Below are 25,775 nucleotides of genomic sequence, written 5' to 3'. Positions count from 1 at the left end.
AAGGATATATATATATATATATATATATATATATATATATATATATATATATATATATATATATATATATATATATATATATATATATATAATTTCTAAAGGAAGAAGTATTTATGGTAAATTAAGCAAAAAACTTATTTAGATTTTCTGAATCTATTTTGTATATTGCACTTCTCCCATATTCTTTTCAAAATAATTGGTGCATATAGTAAACACTGAGTATAAAATAATATATCATCCAGCAATGTTAATCTTTATTTTAAGATATAAGAACAAGTAAATCTTCTTAAAGAAATAACTTAATTACCAAACACAGTTAAACAAGGGTATCTCCAAGGGAGGAACAGAAAACAGACCTCCTCCCTCCCTCCATGGAATATTACACACATAAATATCAGAGTCTCGTAATAGGAAAATGTAAATATTTTGGCAAAATAAAGTTTACTCTTCTCCCTGCCAAACTTTCACGAAATGTCCTCAAAAATGAGTGTAAAACTCTTTTCCGACTAGCTGGGTTAGATTTGCTCCAGTAACTGGTTTAATCTAGCCACACCACAATTCAATCCCCCCTGAAAAGGCTTATAAAAATTTACCCTGCCCTTTTAAATTTTTGCAATGAGTGCCTTTGTGATTTAAATAATTATTTGAAGAAACGTGTACCAAGACAAATGGCTAGAAAAACAGTTGCGAGTCATTGCTATAAGCTAGAAATTGCTTAGCTATGCTATAAAGTAATAACAATGTCATCATGTACATAATGTGCGAACAAAGTATGTTAACACAGTAATTCTACAATGTATATAAAAAAAAGACATGTAAACAAGGTATCTTGAGACAATTATTTTGCCACGAACATTGTAAAGATTTAAAATACTTATAATGATGCCTAATTTAATCTAAAATTTATTCAGTTCTCCAGGAAGATGTGCTTATTTTCCACTTATTATAAAAAGTTGTCCTTTCCCCCTCTGATGGGAGGGTAGAAGCCCATTACCCTTCCTTGTGAGCACCCGTTGACCTTTTTCTGAAGGCAGGTTCGTATTCGAGATTTTTTTTTTTGGGGGGGGGGATGTTCGGAGGAGGCTTTACAAACCGCAAAAAAAGTTTGTTTATATTTACTTTTGCTACTTTTGTAAGAGTCCGAGAAAAATTTCAGGGGAGGGGGGTCAAACTGGTTCCCCCCCCCTCCACTAGATGCGGCCCTGTCTGAAGGAATAAAAACCAGTTTGGGACTAAAAATTTCCTGCCTGTGTGTCTAAAGAAATATTTAATGCTTATACAATAGACTATAAAAAAAAAAAAAACGCCTCAAGTGGAAGCATAGCTCTTTCGGTGTGACTCAAACTTTCACTATGAATGACTAATACCCCCAAAATGTACGATTATAAATATATGTCCTGTGTTTTAATTTCAGAAAGACGGTGAAAAAATTATTCCTTTAAAAAAATTACGCACGGATTCCGCATACACAAGCATAAATAATGTAAGCATTCCCTTACATTACTTAATTCGTTACTGTTCGTAACACTTATCAGCCAATATCGGAATACTACATTGTGCGATGCTGTGGAGTGAGTAGCGACATCTAACAACAGCTAAAAGTGAAATATCTGCATTCAGATCAGAGCCAAATGGTTTCCGGATACTCACAAGAGAGGATGAACTTTTTAAATACATCTCATTATAGAGATGGGATCATGGGATGCAGTCAGTAGCTTTCAGTAAAAGATGATAATTTTTATACGTTGATCGGTAATCCCTGTTTTGTTTCATGACACAAGGGTAGAGTTGGGTGCAAGGGTAATCCCTGTTTTGTTTCATGACGCAAGGGTAGAGTTGGGTGCAAGGTTTCTACGCAACCTTGCTTCCTTGAAAGATTTCCTTGAAAAGTTTTTTTGAGGGAGGGGCATTTAGGGTTTTTTGGTTGAGGAGGACAGAACTTTTTCTCCGATCGTCTTAAAAGTTAGTAACTATATTTTTTTCGCTTTTTTATTTCTGTCGTCTGATAGGCTCTTTGGCTAGTTTACGCATTAACTATTTGCGTTTGAAAATAACTTAATAATTAGTTTTCTTTATTTTGAATTTAATACTATAACAGTTTTTTTTTATAAACTTTGAATCACTCTACCCTCAAAAATGTTTTTTGGTGGCTTGAGCCTGTCGAAGCAAGTCTCTAATGAAATGTCTATAAAAGATTCCAAAGATGGTTATTTAAAAAAAATCGCTGAAAGGATGTGGAATTGCAGTGATGTGTTCAAATATTTAGTTCCGTTGTGAACTTAAGATTAAAACTCCCACTCTCCCTCGCATGCTTTTAACGTTACTATTCTTTTTTAGCCTGTGTTATCTCTCAAAAGGTGCTTTCAAATCTAGTCCCCACATTAAATTAGAGAAGGATTGCTACAAATGAGTCGAAATAGTGTTTACACTGCGTCTAGGAGTTAACGTTTGTTTAGATAAGATGCTAGAGCGAAGGGTTTCTCCCCGTATAGGGGCTCTGAAGGAGGAGCGTAATGAACCTCTGGAAATTTGTCGTTCTACTTGCTTCCTTATGACTTCTTCAGACTTTGTAACTTCTAAATTTTCTTCACTGTACCTGAAAATAAAGAGTAGAAGATCGTGACTTCTTCAAATGTATAGAAGATTGCGATAAAGAATACAAGATTGTGATAAAGAATAGAAGAGTCTGAAGACTTCTTCAGATTTTAAAGCTTCTGAATTTTCTTCAGTGTTCCTGAAAATCAGTAACTGAAGATTGTAGAGGAGTCTTTTTTCACGTAATATGTCAAACATTTCTTGCGTGTGCACATCAAAAATGTCCGATTTCCGACGCTAATCTTTACCAGTTTCTACTTTAAAAACAATAGCTGGAGATTAAAAGTTACTTCCAGAGTAGTTTGTGTTCGTTCTGAGTTTTGACAACCACCCTCTTCTGGCTACTTTTATTTGTAGTTGGCTATCTATTTTTATTTTTAGTTCTTTTTAATTCAAATTATGCAGCGTTTTTAAAGGATGTCATTTGAAATATTTAAGGTCACTCCAGTTACCCTCTGAATAGAGGACGAATGCCCTTTGAAGCTCGGAGAAATTATAAAAACTATGATAAAGTAAAACTTTGTTTAACGATTCTTAGCTGACTTAGCTTTTAAAGCTTGCCTTCGTCTTATTCTTGCGAAGAGCAAAACAACCGTGTCTACAGTGCAAAATTAGCAGCTTAAGGGACTAGGCCGATTGAATGATTAGCTTAAGGGACTATTGGTTGCTAGTCCAAAGTCCATAAGAAACTGAAACAAGCTATCAAATCAAAAAATGGCTTGAATTTGTTCATTATGGAGCAGAAACATGGGGCAAGAGCTTGGTGAGGCTAGTGAATTCTTTTTTCATTTTAATATGTTTAAACGGCTCCATGACCTACAAAAGACAACGTACAACCTGATTGAACAAGAAGATTTAGGCTTGTTTCCTTTGAAGGAACAAAACATAGGCGCCCATATTGGGGGCTCCAGCCCCCCCCCCCTTGGCTGAATGATTCTGCCTTATAATTTTGTTTTGAGATTTCTTTAAGGTCTATAAAGCATTGGAGGTGCCGAGTTAGACCAGGAGGTGCCGATAAGCCCCCCCCCCCAAAAAAAAGCCCATGGAACAAAATAGTATACAAATGGTGTAATTTAATTAATAACCCTGAACAAGGTTCAGCAGAACTGTTCGAGGAATTAGCCTAACTAAGCAAGTCATAGTCCTGGACGTTCCAAATTTAAGAAACTGGTCAACGGGAGTGGTTTATCTCATAAATATGACAAAAGCTCTACGGAAAGTGACCAAGTCATCAATTTCAATGCTGGGTAGAAAAAACTGGGGATTCATTATTTGGAGGTAGGAATAATTGTTTCTACTTTGTTTTTCATAGACTGTAAGATTTTACAGAAATGCTATCAAGCTTAATACAAATTTAATATAGCTAGTTTGATAATCTTACATTCATTTTAAATCAACGAACATTCACTTAAGGGCTGGGCATACGTAGCTGATTTTGGGAACTGATTTCCAAATGAGCGCCGATTTTAAAAGAAATCAGCGTCGATTTGAGGTAGAAAAAATTTCTAGTTTTCGGCGCCGATTTTCATCATGATCATAAAAAAAAATTAGGGATACAATTGAATGTTCAGTCAGAGAGGCCAATAGTTAAAAGCCCCACTACTGAGTTGAGGGTTAAAATAAGAATCAAGTTGATATCATTTACGTAGCTCTTTATACGCTCAGATTGACTATTTTTAATCATGATTTTGAAAACCTTATACAATAAATTTTTCCTTCAGTAAGTTTTTCTTATGATTTCCATCTGGTCACTGATGCTGAAATCGGTTCCCGAAATCAGCTACGTGTGCCGAGCCCTTTAGCGGGAAATATGAATATATGTTTTGAAAACAAGATGTTTGATACCGTATTTACCCGCAAAAAAAGCTTGTATACTAGGATGCTGTAATGATTTGCATGAGTTCAAAGGCAAACCTCCCAAATTGACCAGAACTTTTATCATAATTTGATAAAGACTATTTTAAAATATCTTCAAATATGTGCGTGCACAAGTGTGCATAATGTTAAAGAATGGATATTATGCATTTAAATTGCTATTTTATAGGCTCCCGAGGGATTCCGGACCATTTTTGGAAGGTGTGTAGTTAATTCACACTACGCCATACCCTTATACGTAGATGTAGGTGTAGCTCGTGACGTAAACAAGGGGGGAGGGTGGGGGTTAATCTACTATCTTCCACCAAATCTAAGCTTCACACTAATTAAAAAAAATATGAAGACAATGCTTTTCCTAGGGGTTTACTGCCGTTTGGCCCCCACCAATCCTATATATGTCGATGTGATAACATATGATTTAGCTTTTACTTCCTCACTGCTGATTCTTCACTTACTTTTTTCTTGGACAGCATGGGAAATCCCAAAAGCTTTGATCTTTTCCAAAGTTTTCCCCATCTTCCAATGTATGTGGGAGGTTTGCACCAAGCGTTTCAGGTAAAAACAAAGCCACGAATCCGCCGATCATTGCCAAGAATCCAAGAACAACGAGGGGCAGCGCTTGTCCAAAGCGAGCCTAAAAATAGAACACAGCTTTAAAAAAATGATAGCTGTAGAACAGCCAGAGTTCTTCTGTAAAGGAAGGATTGTAGCCCATGAAAATATCGTTAAATAGCTGCTATTTGTCCTAAAGTCCGCATCTTCCTACGCAAAACCGAATTTTATTCGGCAAAATCGAATTTTATTGAGAATCTGAAATTTTACCTTGCTTATGATACTCCTAAGAGCCCTTTAATAGATCTTTATTTACCAGGCCCACTGACAGAGACATATCTCCTTGATTAAAGGCAGGCTAGGTCAGTGTTAATATTTAGACAAAAGAATCTGTTAGGCTCAAAATCTATCACCTGGTATCGCTTTAATTTCTGCTTACTGAAATAGAGTCCCAATATTCCACAGTGTACTAAGGCTTATAAGCACAACTTTTTGTGTGAATATAAAAAGACGGTTTGTTTCCCTGAAACCCTTAAAAACCATCAAAACTTAGTAGGGAAAACATATAATTTATAAATGTTGCATATAATAAATAGCTAGAAAAGTTCATTCCGTCATACCTATCTTAAGTATATTCTGCTATAAAGCATAAACTCAAAACTTAGAAGCTCTGCAGTGTGTTATTAATAGTAGTATAACAATTTGTTGTTAGTAAGCGCTTTTCAACCTGAGCCTCACCTATGGCTAAATTTTGGAGATGACATTTGGAGAAATGCACTGTGAAAGTGGTACTTTCAATGGTTATTTAAGTATGTTAATTTGTGATGAAAAAGAGAGCACCTATTACCGAATAAGTAATAAGATATGGCATGATAAATTCAAACTCTAAAGTCACATGGGTCATAGTTTGCAAACAGGACAACGAAATGAAATATGGATGAAAAATCAAAAATTGCTGCATTATGCACACATTTATCCTTCAGAACTCTTCATCCCTCGTCCTGCCTATCCTGAACTTTCAAGAGAAATCACTCTATGGTGCATCGCCACATCCCCACATTTCTAATACCCAGCTCACAATTACTCTTCCGGTTTTCTACCGTCCACCCTCTTAACCCAATCCCACAAATCGATAAAATAGTAAATCTTCAGTTGAAACCTCAAACATCCTCCTTCAGGCTGTTCATACTTGAATAATTTTGCCAATTATTCATTCTTTCAGGATTGGTTTCAAGAGCATACAGTGTCCAATTCAGGTTAGAGGGACGCTGAAAGAGAACTTTTAACTACTGAAAGAGAGCTCTTAGTCAATCCCAAAAATTAATGAATAAGCGAATCTCCACTTGGAACCTCAAGCATTCTCTTTCAGGCTATTCATACTTGAATATTTTTCACAATTTGTCAATATTCAGTCTTCCCCAACTGGTTTCAATAGCATAAAGCGTTTAACTCATGTTAGAGGGACGCTGACAGAGAGCTTTAAACAACCAAAAGACTATAGTGCAGCATTTCTTGAAATAAAAATCACTCCTTATAGATAGTTCCTCATCCTATAAAGTTTTTATCTTGCTATTTACTTGTGGCTGAGAAAACTTAATAAAAAGAAATATTTAATGATTGATACCTTAGCCTTACAGGTGGGGGATTCAGGGGGGATGGCACCCTCCTATCTCGGCTGTTTGATCAGTTCAAGTTTCAAATTGGTTCCTAAGAAAATGTCTGTTCCTTTAAATACTATCAATCTTCAAGATGAATCAAGGAACCATTACAATTAGACATAGAGTTTCAGTGTACCGCATAATCAATTATTACCAAAAATAGTTTTATATATTATACCTAACAATATTTTGAGACAGTTACTAGGATGTTACTCGCCTAACCCAGGTTGATGAACTATTTGATCAACTGAGAAAAAGCACTTCAATAAGGAAATACTGGAATAAAAATGGCTCCTGCTGATTACAGATGACAAGATTTGTGTTTCTTTCTAGTTCAGTGAGCAAGATAAATCACTTCGTAATTTCTATTGAATGTAAACGTTTGTATTGAAAATGTTCTTGGCAGTCAAAAAATAAGAATCGCCTCATATCACGACTTGTAATTGGACACAGCTGCCAGAAAGGACCAACTTCCACGGATTATTCAAGCAAGGCCGTACCCAGAGGGGGGTTTGGGGGTTTGAACCCCCCCCCCCCACCACCCGAAATGTTTGTCTGACTCGTAAAAACATAACTAAAATGGACGAAAACAGAATTTTATGCGTTTTTTAGTTTTTTGTGTAAACTTCCCCCCCCCAAAAAAATTTGTTGGATGATTTTTTTTTCAAACATTGATTAAAGAGGCTGATACTGGAACTTTAATTTGAGTAGGATTAAGGTATTGCAGTAAGTGGTGTGCACAGCTCTGTTTGAATGCATTTCCCCAGCCTAATTATAAGAAATGAATGATCTTAGAAAATTGAGAGACGGACTCATTTGATAAGAAACTCAAACATCTCCAACCCTTTTTATTAAGTAGCAAAATCCATTGAAGGCAGGACCGTATTCAGGGGGGTAGGGGGTTGGTTTTTCGTGTAACCCCCCTCCAAAAAAATCTTTGTGTAAAACACCCCTCGAAAAAAATTCCTGGATACGGCCCTGATTGGAGGGCACTCTAAAACCATTTTTACATTTGTCTCCGATGACCCACAATGGAACTGGACTTAAATGTTAAGGTAGCAATCTTCTTTTTTTATTTCGTAATAATTTTTGGCATACCTATCTGTTAGCCAGTACACACTCGAGAATTCTATCTATAAAACCAGACAATAACCGGTTTATTGCTGTTTGTATACGGAGATAATTAGCTTCGGCTCAGTGTAAACTACATTCTAGCTATAGTTTAATAAATAGTTAGTTGGTATTTTGGTTACGTTAGGTTACATTTTGCATGTAGCCCCGCTAAACTTAACCCCCTCCCCCTATTGTGCAAATATGCAGCCCAAATTATATATGTCCTATCTATCTTCATTATCTATACTTACCTGGCTGGGGAGCTGCCTTGATCATGAAGGAGGCTCTCCCAGGGTGAGGCCTTTCCATTGCACTTCGGATTGGCTGACTCCTGTGATTACCCCAAATGGGGGTAACTCAACAGCGTACCTGTAGATCCCAGTTCTCGAGTGTGTACTTGCTAACAGATAAGTGCCATTTTTGGTATGTCCTCGAAGGTACATTTGAAAGTTTATTAGGAGCTTCACGTGATAAAAGATCATTGATTTTGAAAGAATATCTTTTTAACCTACGGCTAATTTTATGAAATATTACACAGGATGGGATAACAAAAGACATCGAGCCAATGTTTAGGACACGATTCACGAGAGAAGTTAAAACAACTCTTTTTGACTTGTTGGGGGTGATTAGATTTAAAATGAAGATATCTGTTGTTTTCTGTGGGTTTCCTATAAAAAATATTCTCGTTTATGACTGCCACGAATAATTAACACCTCTAAAAACGGTATTTTACTTGCATAATTCATTTTTAAAGTAGACTTTAAATTCGTATCATATGTATTAATGTTATCTAAAAAGCCCCTATGTCCATCTTCCCCATAGTTCTAAAGGGGTATTACATCATCTACGTAACCTCCGAGTAGATGCGTTTAAAAAAAAAAAAAAAAAAAAAAAAAAAAAAAAAATTAATACAGAAAATCTGAACCCGCAAATGAGAAGTGGGCACCCCCAGTCCAATACACATTATAATCATATTGTGTTGCAAGACTCCAAAGAAGGTAAATGACCAGAGAGACCTAAAGAAACATTTTTTTTAACCAAATTCAAGCCTAAAAGTAGCGAAACTTGGACCACGCGGGTTTTAGTTGCTTGTCCCGCGAAACTGAAAATTTAGTATCTAAATTGGCGGAAAATTGTCCAACATGGCAACACAGCCCGGGACTAGCTCTATTATTGATGCACCGTTTTAACAGAAGATTGCATTTCATGTTCAATAAGAGGAGCTGATAAAAAACAACTTATTAGGCTTATGGAGACAATCTGAAGTGTTCTTTGTTACCTTAAATCAGAGAAGCCCCATAAAATCTGTAGCCATCTTTTAAGGGAAATATCCAAATAGTATGGCTTCTGTACTTAAATATGAACAGTCAAGGCCATTTTCAAATTGGTCTTTAAAATCAAATTCTAGAACAACAAGACAGATAAACCGCACTGTCCAGAAGTATCAAAATACTCACTTACAAAATGTGTGGTTTCAGTAGGTATTCTTTCGAGGCAATTACAGCTCAATTTATAAAACCATAATAGTTAGTATTTCTATAGAAAATTGTAATAAAGCCTATGCTATTACTTTTTCCTGAACGAATAAAACAAATAAACCGTGCAACCCAAATGCATAAAAATACTCAGTGTTACAAAATCTGTGGTTTTTCATAGATATTTTTCCTGAACAATTACAGCTCAATTTGTAAAACCATAAAGTTAGCATTTCTATAGAAAATTGCAATCATGTCCATGTTATTCCTTTATGAAACCATAACCTTGTTTTATTGTAAAATGTAATCATAATAGTATACATGATATTTTGTTTATGGTAAAAAAAATTAGAGTGCTAGGTGCGATCCCCATTAAGGGGGGCAATGCCCTCTAGATTTTTTAAACACATTTTTAGTATTTTATTTTTAAAATCACAAAACCAAGAATGCCCCATCTAAGTTTTGAAAAACACCTTTTTCATAGTAATATAAAATCGAGAAAAATATTTGCCCCTCCCCCATCATTTTCTTGAATCGGTCCCTCGGTTATGCTGTTCTTTTGTGAATTGACTAAAAAAATACATTTTTTCAACTGAAAGTAAGGAGCAACAATAAAGCATAAAACGAACAAAAATTAGCCCGCACATGAGGGGGTGGGCTATCTCCTTCTCAACCAATCGCTCGTTACGCTAACGAATGTTAGTGCTTCAGTAAACGCCTCTTATTCCAATTGTGTTTCAGCGGATGTTCTTAAGGAATTGGGGCAAAAAAGACCAACTTTAGTGTAAAGGGCGATGGGTTGAGAAGGGAGCAGCCCCCCTCATCTACGGAATATTTCTGTTCTATACAATAAAATCGTGCCAAGGCCTGACCAAATGTATGGTGTGGGGTACCAGTCCCATGAACCCCGATTTCTTGCTGATAAATTGTATATAAAAATTGTTGCACATTGATTGGCAGCATCCCACTTTTTAGTTTTTCTGCCTAAGAATTAAAAACTGGATTGCATTAAAATTTTGGACAAAATTTGAATATTTATTAAACATTTTCTATGAACAGTTGTTTTGTTGAAAAAGTTCTCAATAATGTTTTTTCTGCAGAATTTCGGATGGACGGAAAGAGGTATTATTGTTACTATGGATGGAAATTCTGCGTAACTTTTGATCTTCTAGGTGGCTGAAGTCATCCGACTCATCGAACACATTGTACATAAATATGAAAAGAGAAACAACACCACTTAGAATCGCCAAAAACTTATGGCAGCACTCACCCCCTCCCCCGAATAAATTTCATAGCGATGCTCATGATGCCCTGGTTTGCCTTTTCTACCTTTGTCCCAGTAGGTAGGTAAATGTGGTATTTTATGCTACATAGATAAATATTGTCGCAATGGAAGGGGCACCGTTACCCCCCTCTCTCCAGCACCAATAATAAAAGTGTAGACCAAAAATATTCCCGGGAATCAAGAGCAATTACACATCAATTTCTAGCACCTCCCCTTCCCTAAAACTCATTAGAGATTAATTTGAAGGCTCAGTGAGAATTATGATATTTATGCATTAAAAGGCATCAATATCATAATTAAATATGCATTATTATGCATCAAAGATACTCTTTGAGGTGTCTACGCCTCACCAACAAAATGGTCCTCCTTCGCCATAGATGACGCACACTCACACATCACTATGTATATTTTTATAAAAATTTGAAGTAAATCAGTTGAAGCATTAAAATAAATGTCAGAAACGTTTTTCTGCAATGCGAAGGGGGTATCACCTCATAGTACCCTTACTCAGTCCAAATGAAGGAAGATGATGGATAAGCTCTTACCCCCCCCCCCCACCTTATACCTTTTTCTACATATTTCGGAAGTCTCATGGAGAGTAAGACAATTTGGGCATTGAAATGCGCTTGTTTAGGTATCTCCACCCCCCCCCCCATTTATCCTGTGCAGACTACATGGATTTTCAGGAACGATTGCGCCACCGTACCTTACTACCTCTTTTGCAACAGTGACCCTCAATACAGAGATTTTGATACTTTTCAATCGATTGGCTATCTCAGAATTTTCAGTCGACAGCAATTTGGGTGCAACCTCCCTAATATGCGAATTAATTTCTGTTCGTTTTGAGTTTTAAATTGATCTTTACTTTAAGTTGAAAAAACGTGTTTTTTTTTAATTCAATTCTCTTTTTAATTTCTTGTATCATAGGCAGCGCAATAGCGCTGCCTAAGTAAAGAGCGATGTAGGCGCAATGTAATATTTTTTTTGAAGGGGGGTGGTGGGTTTTATTTTTAGACCAGGGCACTTCGTATAGAAGGAGTTTTCAGTAGAGTTTGCACTGTACTAAAAACAAAATGCAGTTTAAATGTGTTCGCATTTTTACTTTAATAAGTAAATAATTATTAAATCATTAAGGAATAAATATCAGTATATGTGTATTAAACTGACAGTCCACGGCCATTTGTTTTTTGTTTGTTTTTTCAGTAAAGTCCAAATTATGTTCTGGTCTTGGGAAGTCATGGGGGTTGTCAGCCCTACTCATGTCAATTTTTGCTCGTTTTGAGTTTGTCTCGGTTGTTTATTGTAATTTCTGTTCGTTTTGAGTTTCATTTATTTATCGATGGTAATTTGTGGTAGTTTTACGCTTGAAGGATTATTTGACTTTATTTCTGCTTATGCTTTGCTTAATGGAGCTCTTTACTTTCTTTGAAAGCATGTTTTGCCGAAAACGTTTTTTAAATTAATACCATGCAAGGATAGGACCTTCGCCAAAGCTCTTGTATCGGCTGAATCAAACACTTGCTCACAATCTATCAAACAGTTCGTAGTAACGAGCTGTAAGAAAGGAGCGACCCGGTTCAATGGTAACCGAAATTCTAAAAGAACGGAAGTTAGATACCAATAGATACATCAAAAGAATTAGATTTTAATGCTGATTTCAAATATCAAGTTTCATCAAGTTTAGTCTTACCCATCAAAAGTTACGCGAAAAATTGCCTGATTAAAAAAGAGGGAAACACCCCCTAAAAGTTATATAACCTTAATGAAAATCACACCATCATATTCAGCGTATCAGAGAACCCTACTGTAGAGGTTTCAAGCACCTATCTGCAAAAATATGGAATTTTGCATTTTTTGCCACAAGAAAGATCACGGATGCGTGAATATTTTGTTTTTTGTGTTTTTTTTTCCCCAGGGGTGATCGTATTGACCCAGTGGTCCTAGAATATCGTGGGAGGACTTATTGAAACGGAAATTAAAAGTTCTAGTGCTCTTTTTAAGTGACCAAAAAATAGAGGGCAACTAGGCCCCCTCCCACGCTCATTTTTCCTCAAAGTCACCCGATCAAAATTTTGAGATAGTCATTTTGTTCAGCATGATCGAAAATATGATAACTTTGTCTTTTAGGATGACTTAATCCCCCGAAATCCCCGGGGGAGTGCTGAAAGTTATGAACTGTTATGCTGAAAGTTATGTTAACATATTGTTTTGGTTATTGGGAAGTATACAGACGTTTTCAGGGGCGATTTTTTCTGGTAGGTGGGTGGGTCGGGGGTTATATGGGAGGATGTTTCCATGAAGGAAGTTTTCATGGGGGAAGGGACATTGCTATGAAGGGGGCGACGGATTTCCCAGCACTATTAAAGAAAAAGATCAGAAATTAAATAGAAAAAACAAGTTTTTCAACTTAAACTAAGGAGCAACATCAAAACTTAAAACGAACAGAAAAGATTACGTATATGAATGGGTTCAACCCCTAGTCAATACCTCGCTCTTTAAGCCAAAGATGTTTTAGTACTTTCATAAGAGTTATTTATTCTAATTAACGGCCTTTTTGATTAAGGGGTCATTTTTAAAGAATTGGAACAAAATTTGAACTTTAGCTTAAAGAGCAAGGTATTGACTAGGGGGTGAACCCCCTAAAAAAAATATATGAATATAGAAGTTCGTTACGTAAGTTAATTCGTAAGTTACATATATTTATTACTAATAAAAACGTTCATAAATAAAATTAAACAAGTTTCGAGAAAGCCATTTAACCAAATAAAAGTAAAATTAATATGCAAATTTTGTTTTAATTATTCATGTACGGTGGGCCAAAATCAAAACCTGCATTAATTCAAAAACCTTCAAAAATTGAATAAAAAAAAAAGCTTTTTTAACTGAAAGTAAGGAACGACGTTAAAACTTAAAACGAACAGAAATAATTCCGTATATAAAAGGGGCTGTTGCCTCCTCAACGCCTCGTTCTTTACGCTTAAGTTTGACTTTCTCACAACTCTATTTTTTGAACAATAAAAAGCTTTAGCGTAAAGAGCGAGGCGTTGAGGAGGAGACAGCTCCTTTCATATACGGAATTATTTCTGTTCGTTTTAAGTTTTAACGTCGTTCCTTACTTTCAGTTAAAAAAACTTTATTATTTTTATTTAATAAAACTAAGGACTATAATTATATATATATATATATATATATATATATATATATATATATATATATATATATATATATATATATATATATATATATATATATATATATATATATATATATATATATATATATATATATATATATATATATATATATATATATATATATATATATATATATATATATATATATATATATATATATATATATATATATATATATATATATATATATATATATATAGAAAAAAAAAAAAAAATAAATATATATATATATATATATATATATATATAATATATATATATATATATATATATATATATATATATATATATATATATATATATATATATATATATATATATATATATATATATATATATATATATATATATATATATATATGTTCTTTAAACAAAATTCTTTAACCCCTCCTCCCTCACTCCAAACGCAAGTTTTGAGTCCCCCTTCCTTTCCCCAACATTACCTGAAAGTTTCTCAACCCTGCAAGTCAATCCCAAGATATTGCAGATATGTTAGTTTGGGGACTTCCGCACACATATTTTCAAGTGATTTGCCTTTGCCCCCTTCCCCATGTCAAAATTCGAAATGCATTTGGCTCCACCCCAACGGTCCTTAAAAGTTCAACTCGATCTCCCGAGCCGATCCTGAGATATTGCAGACAATTTGAATCGGTTACGCATTGTGTGTACGCATCGTGTTAATGTTGGCCTAGTGAACGATCCCTTACGAGCTCATCGGACAATCAAGACCGACAATGGCTGCCTTTTTGACTAAAAACCTATCTGTGAAGACTGACTAATTTACGTAATTTAGAGCCACTGACCCTGAAGCCGTGGGGGGTGCTACTAGCCCCAGAGGCATACTTATTAGACCTCCTGACGCTTCGGAAAAAATGGATATCTAAAGATTTTGATCCGATATATCGTGGGTTGTGAGCAGGCTGTGTAGCAGAAAAGGGCACAGGAGTGAGGATGTTTATCCTCCAACTGCATTCGACCCTTGAAAAGAACACTTGAACTTTTTATTTCCAGTCGAAAGAACCTCATCCCAATTTTGAATGACCACCCCTTCCATACGAAGTGGTCAGGGAAAAGTTTCTTGCACTTTTCTGGCCTATTGTCGGGTCCCGTTTTTCTTGGGCGGGGGCAATATTTTTTTCTATTTTGCCTTCTACTTCAGGGCTCTTTTTACTTTAGGGCGACTTAGGGATAAATTTTGAGCCGATAGTTAAAACCTTCGTGGCTTTTTTTAGCCCCTTTTTGTGAAGGAAAGGGGGAGCGGGGAGTTGTGACCCAAGATATCCATTTACATTAGGTTTTTCTTAGCCCAAAGACTTATGGGTCAAATTTCAAAATTGATCTGGAACAAACAGTTTTTTTCTATTATTTTTTTTTATTTATTTTTTTTTTACAGTGTCTTTGACTTTTGTTTTGATGCGATCTGTTTGACCCAGAGAGTAGAGTTTGAACAATTTGAGTCTCTGGAAGCCCAAGATCAAACATGCCCCTTTTTTCCGACTATTTAACCTACATGTAATCGATTGGCAATTTGCATTATTTACGGCTCTTTACCCGGGGGCTGCGGGGTCATATCATCCCTGAAGGCATATTTGTTGGTCTTTTCGACTATTTTTAACAAAATAGTTATCTCAAAATTTTAATCAGATATGTTTGGAGTTACAGAGGACCGGGTAGCAAAAAGGGGCATGAGAGAATGGTGGTTCTCCTCCGATCACTTTTGATTCTTAAACAGGGTACCAAAGCTTTTAATATCCCCCCAAGTCTCTGTGACCAGCCTTTCGTAAAAAGCCTACGAGTCAGACATTTTGCTAGACCAAGAGCCAGCAAAGCGGTAATTTTTGTCTAGTGTGTGCATAATTGCGCACTGTAACCTTTCCTCGTGATTTTTGAATGTATAAAAAAGAAACGATTTTACGAGGGTGTGGTTATATTTCTATTATTCAAGATTGACTCCGTTAAACATCAAAGTTCTGGTTCTTAAAGTTTAATGAACTATGGATTGTTAATAACTAGCAAAATTAGAAATCCCGCACACGTATAAAAAAAATGCTAGATTTTCTAGTTAAAGCATAGTTTGAAGCTCTTTACCTGCTAGAATAGAGGTTCACAACCGTTTTATCTTTAAAGATTCGTTTAATAAAACGAACTAATGCCACAACTTTACGACTAATGCCTCAACTAAATCACGCAGCATTTTACAACATAGGACAAACAAAATATGATCTATCACACTCAAGGGGGGGGCTAGCAGGTTTGAACCCCCTCCCAAAATTTTGTCCTATTCGTAAATACGCAAAAAATGAATATAAACAAATTTGTGATGCGCTTTTTAAAGTCCCCCCCACAGAGAAATCCTGGATGCACCCTTGATCATAAAAAAGGAAATATGAATTACTAAACAATTGGGCATGTAGTGCCGGGGTTCAAGCTCGTTCGTGTGGTGCGTGTTTATCTTGACGGTCACGGTGGGGGAGGGATTGTAGGGAACTTTTTTTTATCAATCAATGGGGATATTTTCCTGGTGGGTAAACGCCAACTCCTATTCGATGAAAAAAAAACTGTATTCCTATATAAAATACAATAATATTACATAGATTTATCTAACAAAACACATCTAACATAAAAATGTCTAAATAAATATATAAACAATCAAAAATAAGTAAAAAAAAAATAAAAGAATACTCACCAAGTCAACAACGTATGGAGAAAGGATTGAAGCAACGTAACCAGCAATGTGGATAGCTGATACTCCCTGGGCTCGTACTTCCGTTGGTATAAGTTCAGCACCGTATTGAAGACCTATGTTGAAGGTTATGTTGACACAGAAACGACCAATAATTGCCAGGGTCGCACTCACGATGTTCATTTCTAAGACACGAAAAAGAATGACATTATTAGTCTCGATTCGCCTATCATAGGCCTATATGCTCTCAAAACGAATGTTTGGGGCTCAGAGAGAATTTAATTTTAGAGGATTCAATTCATTTCGAGAGGTCTGTAGCTAAAATAAAAAAATTCTGTAACTATCTTTTATGATGAATTTAACGCCGATTGCGACTTTCGAGTTTACTCTTTCCCCTCTGGCTACGCCATTGAATAAGTAGTTTTCCATTTCATTGTTAGGATCGGGCCAGGTTTTACCAATAGGTCCATTAGGCATGGGCCTAGGGGCGCAATAAATTATCACTGAGTGATTTTTTCTTAACAAACACTAGGCTGATGCGCTATATTATCAAAGTCCCAGGTGCACTCCGCCACCACGCTGCTTATTCACAGAAAAGCGATGGTAAAACAACACAGGAATTCCGTGGCCACTTACTTATAAACTATCAGATGTCTTCAAAGAAAGACAGCTGAGATCTTGGAATCACTCTTCCATAGCTTTTGGCTAATCAATTGCGTTGTGTTCCGTGCTTCCGCTATCACCCAATTTTTTTATATTTCTCCGAAAATCTCGCAAAAACGGAGCGGCGTATTTAAATATCGTTGAGCAAATATCAACGATAAAAAATTGTTAAATTTAAACATAACAAACATAAGAGTACAGAAAACAACCTCCCAAAAGTTATACAGGGACCAAATCAATTTCCATGCACCCGGACACAAAAAAGGTACTTGTCGGTTATATAATAAACACTCGAGAATTTCGATCGCGAATGATGTTAACATGACACTAGAAACTGGTCAAGTAACTTCTTTATACCAGAGAATTAGCTTTGCTGGGTTTGAAAAAAAATTGTAGCAATATTTCTTTTAAGTATTTAGTTGGTATTTTGGTTAGGTTAGAATAGGTTTGCTTAGGTTACATATTAATATATGCTATGCTTTATCCCCCCCCCCACCCCTTGTGTGCAAATATATAGCCCAAATTTGTTTATAAACTATTATATTTTCATCATAATTTCGTTTTATTTCAGTAGCATTAACAAAACTTCACTTTTCGAGTGTTTATTATATAACCGGTAAGTACCACAAAAAGCATGGATACAAACATTTTCGTTGCCGCTTTTCGTGAAGTGAGATGGAAATTCAAACATCGGTTGTTATACCTTGAACTATACCCATTAATTGAGCTTGAGCCAAAGATTCATTCAATTACATTCGAAAAGGTGCGTAATTCTGTTTTACGATTAATAAAGTGTATTTTTGGCTGAATAAGGATGACACTGCTTCAAATAAAAATCTGTATCAGGAGGCAACCGCAAGCTTAAAAACCAGTTTTTATCCTCTTAAAACCACTAAATAAGCCTTAATGAATTCGGACAAAAAAAACAAGACTTAAAGGTCATGGCCTTTCCTCTAATAACAATAAAGATGGGTGTTTAAAAACTAATTTATAACCAACACAATTAATTATTTAAAAGTGTTTAGTCTCATATTACAGAGACGTCACAGCGATGGTGGTAGTAGAGACAGAGAGTAATTGAAGCTGAAAGGCAAACATTTATAAATTAGGTGTTGAAGCTGGATTCTGTTCGATAAAAAAACAATTGAATCTGAACTAATTACACTAGCCAATTCAGTCACAATATTAAGCAGCAATTCATTATTTCATACTTCAATTCATAAAGAACAGTCTGGCGGTCATGTTTGAAGTGGATGCAACTAATTTTTTTAAAGACACGGTCGTGCCCAAATAGAGGTCGAATGGCCACGCTTAAATCTCCAAAAATATTTCCCAATTTTTAAACTAGCCTAAATTAGTTATTTCACCCCTCCCCCTATTCCTCAGTTAAAGTGTTAAAAAGGGATAAAAGTCAGGTAAAGTTTTAAGGAGCTCAATCCCTATCACTACTCGAGACCGTTATACCAAGTCCACGAGAAAATAATTGCTTTTCAGGCTCCATTACTCTCGAATAAAGATCTTTAATGTGGGCCTTTTTGTCTTGTCAAGGTCAAAATCTGTGTTCTAGAGTGTGATAGTAGGTAGAACGATATCAGAAGACTAAGTAAATTAAGAACGAATGAGGGACGAAGACAGGGGTGGATCTAGAGTAAATCTTGGGGATGGAGCAGTGTGACAAGTGCACCAATAAGCAAAATCTTGGGGGCGTGGTAATAGGATAAAGGTGCCAATAATTAACAAAATTCACAAATTTATTTTTAAAAAAGAGTGGAAAACAGAAGAAAAAAAAATCAAGGGATGAGGTGCCAGAAAAAACTTTGGGGGCCCAGGGTCCCCCTGGATCTACCAATGGGTGAGGAGGTGATGTTAGATGTTGGGAACTCGGTCATTTTATAAACAGTTAATGCGTCGGAAGAATTGGCTTTTTACGCTTCTTGCAAATATGTAAAATTCATTAGGTTTAATGTTGCCCGTCAAAAGCTAACAGTCTGAGAAGATTTGTTTAATTTTTTAAAAAAGGGGAGAAAAACCCCAAAAAGTGAAGGGATTTTGATTTAAATCACACTACCAGATCCATCATATCAGAGAACGCTACTGTAGGGGTTTCAAGCTCCTATGTACAAAAATGTGGAATTTTGTATTTATTGCCAGAAGAAAGATCAAGGATGCGTGTTTGCTGTTTTTTTTGGGGGGAGGGGCGTCTTTCATGTTGCCCTTGCGAAATATTGTAGAAAACAAACCGGTTTCCCGATGCTGTACTTTCACTTGTATGGCAGTCAGGTAACCGTGAATTCTCTTTACCACACAAAGTTATCATACGGACGTTTTTAGTGTAGCATACAATCTTTCTCTTCCTTTGTTTCCCTCAACACAATAATCTTCGTTCTACTTCTTGGTTTCTTGTTCTAGTGTTGGGCGACAATTTGATTAAATAATATATGCATATTTTTACTTTCGATATTCGATACTCGATGCATCGATTTCGATATTTTTGATCGGTTTTTGCTCAGGTTAACTCTTGGTTTTGTCAAAAAGTAGAGAGCGACACTACAATAAAAAAAAAAAACAGAAACTGTGCAGTATATGAGGGGGCTAACCCCTCCTCAATACCTCGCTTTTCACGCCTAATTTATTGTGTTTTATGAAAGCTTCTTGCTCTAATTAAACGGCTCTTGTGTTTCAGAAGTTGCTCTTAAAGAACTGGAACAAAAATTCCAAGTTTAGCGTAAGGAGTGAGGTATTGAGGAGGGGGCATCCCCCTCATACTGGATAACTTCTGTTATTTTTAAGTTTTAATGTTGCTCCTTACTTTTAGTTGGAAAAAAATGTTTTTTCATTTGATTTCTGATCATTTATCAAATAATGCCAAAAAATCCATCTCTTCTCTCCATGGACCCCCCCCCCCCACGAAAATTCCTTCTTAGAGAGCTCATCACATGTCAGATCCTCCTTCCCACAGACAATTCCAGCCCTGCTGAATCTTCCTCCTGAATATTTCTTGCGGACAATTCTGCCTTTGGACAATTCTGCTTTTTAGCCTACTTTCATTAAAAAAAAGGCTTTTTTTGCTTTTAATTTCTCATCGTTCTTCAATTCATGCAGACCCCCCCCCCCTCCGTGAAATTTTTTTCCCAGGAAACTTTCCCCTTCGAATGTCCCAATGGAAAGTTTCTCCCGCGGAAAATCCCCCAAAGAACTGGAACCCCTTTGAGAATTTTCCCCGGGCAATTTCCCCGGTGTAAAATTGAACTGGCAGAGAGAAAATAAGGCAAATAAAATAATTTCGAGTAGGAATTCTAATACATTCCCCCGTGTAAAGTCCTTTAAAAGTTTATGCCCGGAAACTTCCCTCCCCATGGAAAATTCTCCCCTTGGAAAATTCCCCCCCCCCCCCATGGAAAAAATGTCTGTTCTTCCCAATTGAAAATGCAATTCTTAAAGAATCGGGACAAAAAGTTAAAATTTAGTGTAAAGAGCAAGGTATTGAGGAAGGGGCATCCTCCCTCATGTACGGGATACTTTTTTCGTTTTCAGTCTTAATGTTGTTCCTTACTTTTAGTTGAAAAAATTGTTGTTTTTTTTTAATTTAATTTCTGATCGTTTTTTCAAATATTGCTGGAAAATCAACCTGTTCTCTTCATGGAAAATTCCCCTCTCCCAAAAAAATTAATCCTTGGAAAGTTCCTTTTGCGTAAGATCCCCAATCCCTCAGACATTTCCATCCCTGCTTAAAAATCCTCCCAGAAAATTTCTTGTAGACAATTTCGCCTGAAAAATTCTGTTTTGTCTACTTTCATTCGAAAAAAAAACTTATCTTTCTTTTAATTTCTGTTCGTTTTTCAAATCATGCCGGAAATCCTCCCTCCATGGAAAATTTTCAAGGAAATTCTCCTTTCCCGATGTCCCAATGGAAAGTTTCCCCCGCGGAAAGTCCCCCCATGGAGAATTTTTCCTGGAAAAAATCCCCCTTCTTACGGGAAAATCCCCCCAAAAATGTCAGCCCCTTGGAAAAATTTCCCCGGGCAATTTCCCTGGAATATTTCCCTCCGCATAAAAAATCGAACTGACAAAGAGAAAGTAAGTCAAACAAAAATAATTTCGTATAGGAATTCTAGTAAATTCCCTGTGTAAAGTTTCCATTTGAAAGTACATCCCCGAAAACTTTCCTCCCCATGGAAATACTCCCCTTGGAAAACACCCCCCACAGAAAATTCCTCCTGCCCAAAAATGTTTTGTTCTTCCCAATAACAAATACTAACACTAATGTATACACTAGGTAAATTTCATAACTGACAACCCTTTCCCAGGGACTGTTGGGGGTTGTGTCATCCCTAGAGGCATAATAATTTGACGTTACAACTATGCTCATCAAAATAGCAATTTAAAAATTCTGATCGGATGACCTAGGAGAAAAAAGGCGCAAGGGAGGGGGGGGGTGAGCTGCACTTCAATCTTTTTGGTCACAAAATAGGGAACTACAACTTTAACTTCTGTTCGAACAAGGCATCTTCTGATATCCTACGACCAATGGTTCGGTCACTCTGGGCAAAAAAAAAAAAAAAAAAAAAAAAACACTCACCCGTGATCTTTCTTCTGGCGAAAAACACAAAATTCCATACAGTTGCAGATGGAAGCTAGAAATCTGTACGGTAGGGTTCACTAATATGTTGAATCTGATGGTGCGACTTTTATTAAGATTTGTTGTCTTTTTAGGGGTGTTTCCGCCCTTTGTCGAAAATCTTGCAAATTTTCTCAGGCTCGTAGCTTTTTATGGGTACATTAAGTTCGATAAATTTTATATATTTGGAATCAGCATAAAATAAGCCAATTCTTTTTATGCATCTATTGTTATCAAAATTAAGTGTTTTTTAGAATTCTATGTTATTGGTCCAAGTCGCTCCTTACTTATAGTTCGTTACCACGAAGTTTTTGATTAATCGATCAGGCTTGGAATTCAACCTCAGAAGGGACACTGGTGGCGGGCAAGGACATTAATTTTATGACAATTTCGTATAGCCATTTCTGAGACCCAGATTACGAGACTTCCACGACTTGAGTGGATCAGTTTTTCTTGGAACTGAAAATTCTTAACTGAAAATCTGGAGAGCCATGACAGATGCAGCTGCTGGCAAAGCTTGCCTTGCATTGACTAGTTAAACTTTGTCAGGTGATCCCCACAAACTGGGTTGGTTTTGTAGTGGCTGAATCAGAGGGACTGTCACGGCCCTTGCGTCTGTTGATAGAGATCCCAGAACGGCCAAATCGAGGTATGCGGCAATCGTGACGAGTGTGATCTCAACAAGACCTATAAGCCTAGAAGGCATTTTATCTCGCCAAGCCTTTTGGAGGTCCTCAGCAACATTTGAGAGTCCACCCTCACTAAACGTAGTCTGAGTTTGAGAACAAGCTCTGCCACTTATGGATACGATACAGCTATGTATGCTATATATTAGCCTGTATGAATCAATGGATTGAAGACAATTTTCTCCTTCTTCTCGGATATTTGCGAAACGATTCTCTGTCATGGATGTTTTCTGTAGGACGTTCACCGGTAGATACGAGAAAAAAACGAAAATATCCAAATATCATTTTCGATATCGATATTTATGTTTCGATATTCGATATCGATAGTCTGTCCGATAAATTGATATCGATATCCAATATCAACCAATACTATCTTGTTCGTTTTGAAGCGAGTAACTTGTAACTTGTCTAATTATTACAATTATTAGCTACTTTTCTACTGTTGTTTTATTCATTTTTGTTGTTGTGGTTGTAAATACAAGCCCAGATGCCGAGTAATTGTGTTTGCGTTTAAATAGATAAGTGGTTTAAAACTGGAACATTTGGGACCTCTGATACCGTCAGAGACATCTAGGAGGGTGAGTTGGCAGCATCAGCAAAGAACAGTTCAAACCACTCTAGTTAACAATCGCAATCAGAAGTGAGTGGATCAACGGACAGTATTGTACTCGTAAGTAATGTAAGTGCTAAGTCGGCTTCTATTAAAAGAACCCGAAATGTCAATGCGTTGCCTGCAAACAAAGAAAATATTGTGAGGAATATCTCATGTACAGATTCTCATTCGCGGTTGATGATGACCGTCAGAAACGATCATGTGTTGTATGTAGAGACTTGTTCTTAAATGGATGTATGAAACCTTCTCTGCTAACGTGACATCTGCAAAATGCCCTAATTATAAACCAAAAGACGAGCTTTTTCCCAAAGACCATCAAAAGACCCCAACGTCACTTCATTTTTTCAATCAACAAACAAAGATAAAGATAATACAGCAGAAATATCATACAGAATTATTTATCATAAATATTGCCAAACACTGTAGAAACCCATACAGTTGCTGAAAATTTGATTTCTGATTGCATTAAAGATTCCGTCAAGTGTATGTTGGGTGAAGAACATGCAAGCAAGATAAAGAAAATCCCCTGATCAGACAATATAGTTTCTAGGAGAATTAGCGACAGGTTAGAAAACATTGAATCTACGTTAGAAAAAACAAGACCCTTCTTCTCGATTCAAGCGTATGTAAGCACTGATGTATCGAGTTTTTAAGTTTTGCTTGCAATCGCAAGATATTTGAATGACAATGTGCATGAAAAAGTGTGATGGCTATATCAAGGAAAAGCACTCCCAAGATTTTCCGAATTGAGTAATAAGCCGTACGTCTTTTTTAAAAGTCAATCTTCTCTGTTGACTTCAGAGTTCCATGATTGTAATTAGGTTCAGCAGTTTGCCTACTCAAGTGACATTTTTTTAAAAGAAAATAATAAACTCAATGTAGGATTAAAGAACGGTTGAATCAATGAACAGTTGAAGAAGTTGGGAAAGATTGAGTCAATGATATAGAAATTTCAATTTTGGGAATTCTGCTTCATTAAGAGTCAGTGGAAATTTTTCAGAATTTTTCGAAAGGTTGACCTTTCAAAAAGACGTACGACTTATTACTCAATTCGGACAATCTTTTACCCTTCTCATCGTTGTGACCTCTTTTTCACCATACTATCAGAAGGCAACTATTCTGACATAAAATGATGAGCTGAGCCCAAAAATAAAATTAACCTGATGTAGTGTCTACTAGAAAACCCTTTTCATATTCATCAATATGCACTTTTTTATTTTCATTTGACATGTTTCTTTTAACACTTATTGTCCACCAATTCGTCGATTGTTGGTAAAAAAAAGAAGAAAAAATAAGTGGGCTGATAAATTATGGTTGGTTCGTTTAGAAGACCAGCTAACGCACAGAAGGCAACTACACCATTTACATTACCTTTGTATGCAAAAATATCAAAGTTTTCTCTTCCTTTGTTTCCCTCAACACAATAATCTTCGTTCTACTTCTTGGTGTCTTGTTCTAGTGTTGGGCGACAATTTGATTAAATAATATATGCATATTTTTACTTTCGATATTCGATACTCGATGCATCGATTTCGATATTTTTGATCAGTTTTTGCTCACGTTAACTCTTGGTTTTGTCAAAAAGTAGAGAGCGACACTACAATTTTAAAAAAACCAGAAACTGTGCAGTATATGAGGGGGCTAACCCCTCCTCAATATCTCGCTTTTCACACCTAATTTATTGTGTTTTATGAAAGCTTCTTGCTCTAATTAAACGGCTCTTGTGTTTCAGAAGTTGCTCTTAAAGAACTGGAACAAAAATTCCAAGTTTAGCGTAAGGAGTGAGGTATTGAGGAGGGGGCATCCCTCCTCATACTGGATAACTTCTGTTATTTTTAAGTTTTAATGTTGCTCCTTACTTTTAGTTGTAAAAAAATGTTTTTTCATTTGATTTCTGATCATTTATCAAATAATGCCAAAAAATCCATCTCTTCTCTCCATGGACCCCCCCCACGAAAATTCCTTCTTAGAAAGCTCATCCCATGTCAGATCCTCCTTCCCACAGACAATTCCACCCCTGCTGAATCTTCCTCCTGAATATTTCTTGCGGACAATTCTGCCTTTGGACAATTCTGCTTTTTAGCCTACTTTCATTAAAAAAAGGCTTTTTTTTGTTTTTAATTTCTTATCGTTCTTCAATTCATGCAGACCCCCCCCCTCCGTGAAATTTTTTTTCCCAGGAAACTTTCCCCATCGAATGTCCCAATGGAAAGTTTCTCCCGCGGAAAATCCCCCAAAGAACTGGAACCCCTTTGAGAATTTTCCTAAAAAGTCAAAATTGAAAATTATCCCCAGTAATCATTTATTATGTCACGTTAATGTCCGTGTTTGATATCTTGCCATCTATAGATACAAAAAAGTCATTCGATGTATCTGCCACCTAACAAGCTAAAAAAGTTTCACTGCGAATGTTCTCCTTTCCCATTGACTTGATATTTAAAGGTAAGAGATCATTTTTGTTTTTGTCATCATTTCAATCGAAGATCTACAGTCTGAAATGGCAAGCTAATGTATCCAACCGTACGTAGAAAACTGCTTGGAAATTTATATCAAAGAACTGTTTATCTTTTTTTTGTTATAGAGACATCTACTGAGAAGATAATCGCGTCCTGAAAAGCATCTTGTGCAAACAGATGGCCCTTAACGTTAGGCTGTCCAAACTTGTATTAATATATATATATATATATATATATATATATATATATATATATATATATATATATATATATATATATATATATATATATATATATATATATATATAT

The 25,775-nt window shown here is 35.9% G+C and overlaps 1 protein-coding gene and 1 pseudogene across 1 annotated transcript in view; one reads left to right on the top strand and one right to left on the bottom strand.

Annotated features, from left to right (window-relative positions):
• Positions 1-136: 136 nt before the first annotated feature.
• LOC148940644 (organic cation transporter protein) overlaps positions 137-25,775 on the bottom strand; it is a 91,057-nt gene continuing 65,418 nt past the window's right edge. Inside the window, exons 6-8 of the mRNA XM_089104794.1 lie at positions 16,434-16,615; positions 4,926-5,104; positions 137-2,596 (exon numbers count right to left, since the gene is read on the bottom strand). Coding sequence (XP_088960920.1) covers positions 2,401-2,596; positions 4,926-5,104; positions 16,434-16,615 — 557 coding nt within the window. The 3' untranslated portion in view covers positions 137-2,400. The remainder of the gene's footprint in view (positions 2,597-4,925; positions 5,105-16,433; positions 16,616-25,775) is intronic.
• LOC148940645 (U1 spliceosomal RNA) lies at positions 8,037-8,163 on the top strand (annotated as a pseudogene).

The sequence above is a fragment of the Artemia sp. Qi Xiang Cuo genome, chromosome 19, assembly GCF_049724085.1.
Source record: "Artemia sp. Qi Xiang Cuo chromosome 19, ASM4972408v1, whole genome shotgun sequence".
Lineage (NCBI taxonomy): Eukaryota > Metazoa > Arthropoda > Branchiopoda > Anostraca > Artemiidae > Artemia > Artemia sp. Qi Xiang Cuo.
The sequence above is the reverse complement of the archived record's forward strand: the minus strand, read 5'-3'. Positions and strand labels throughout refer to the sequence as shown.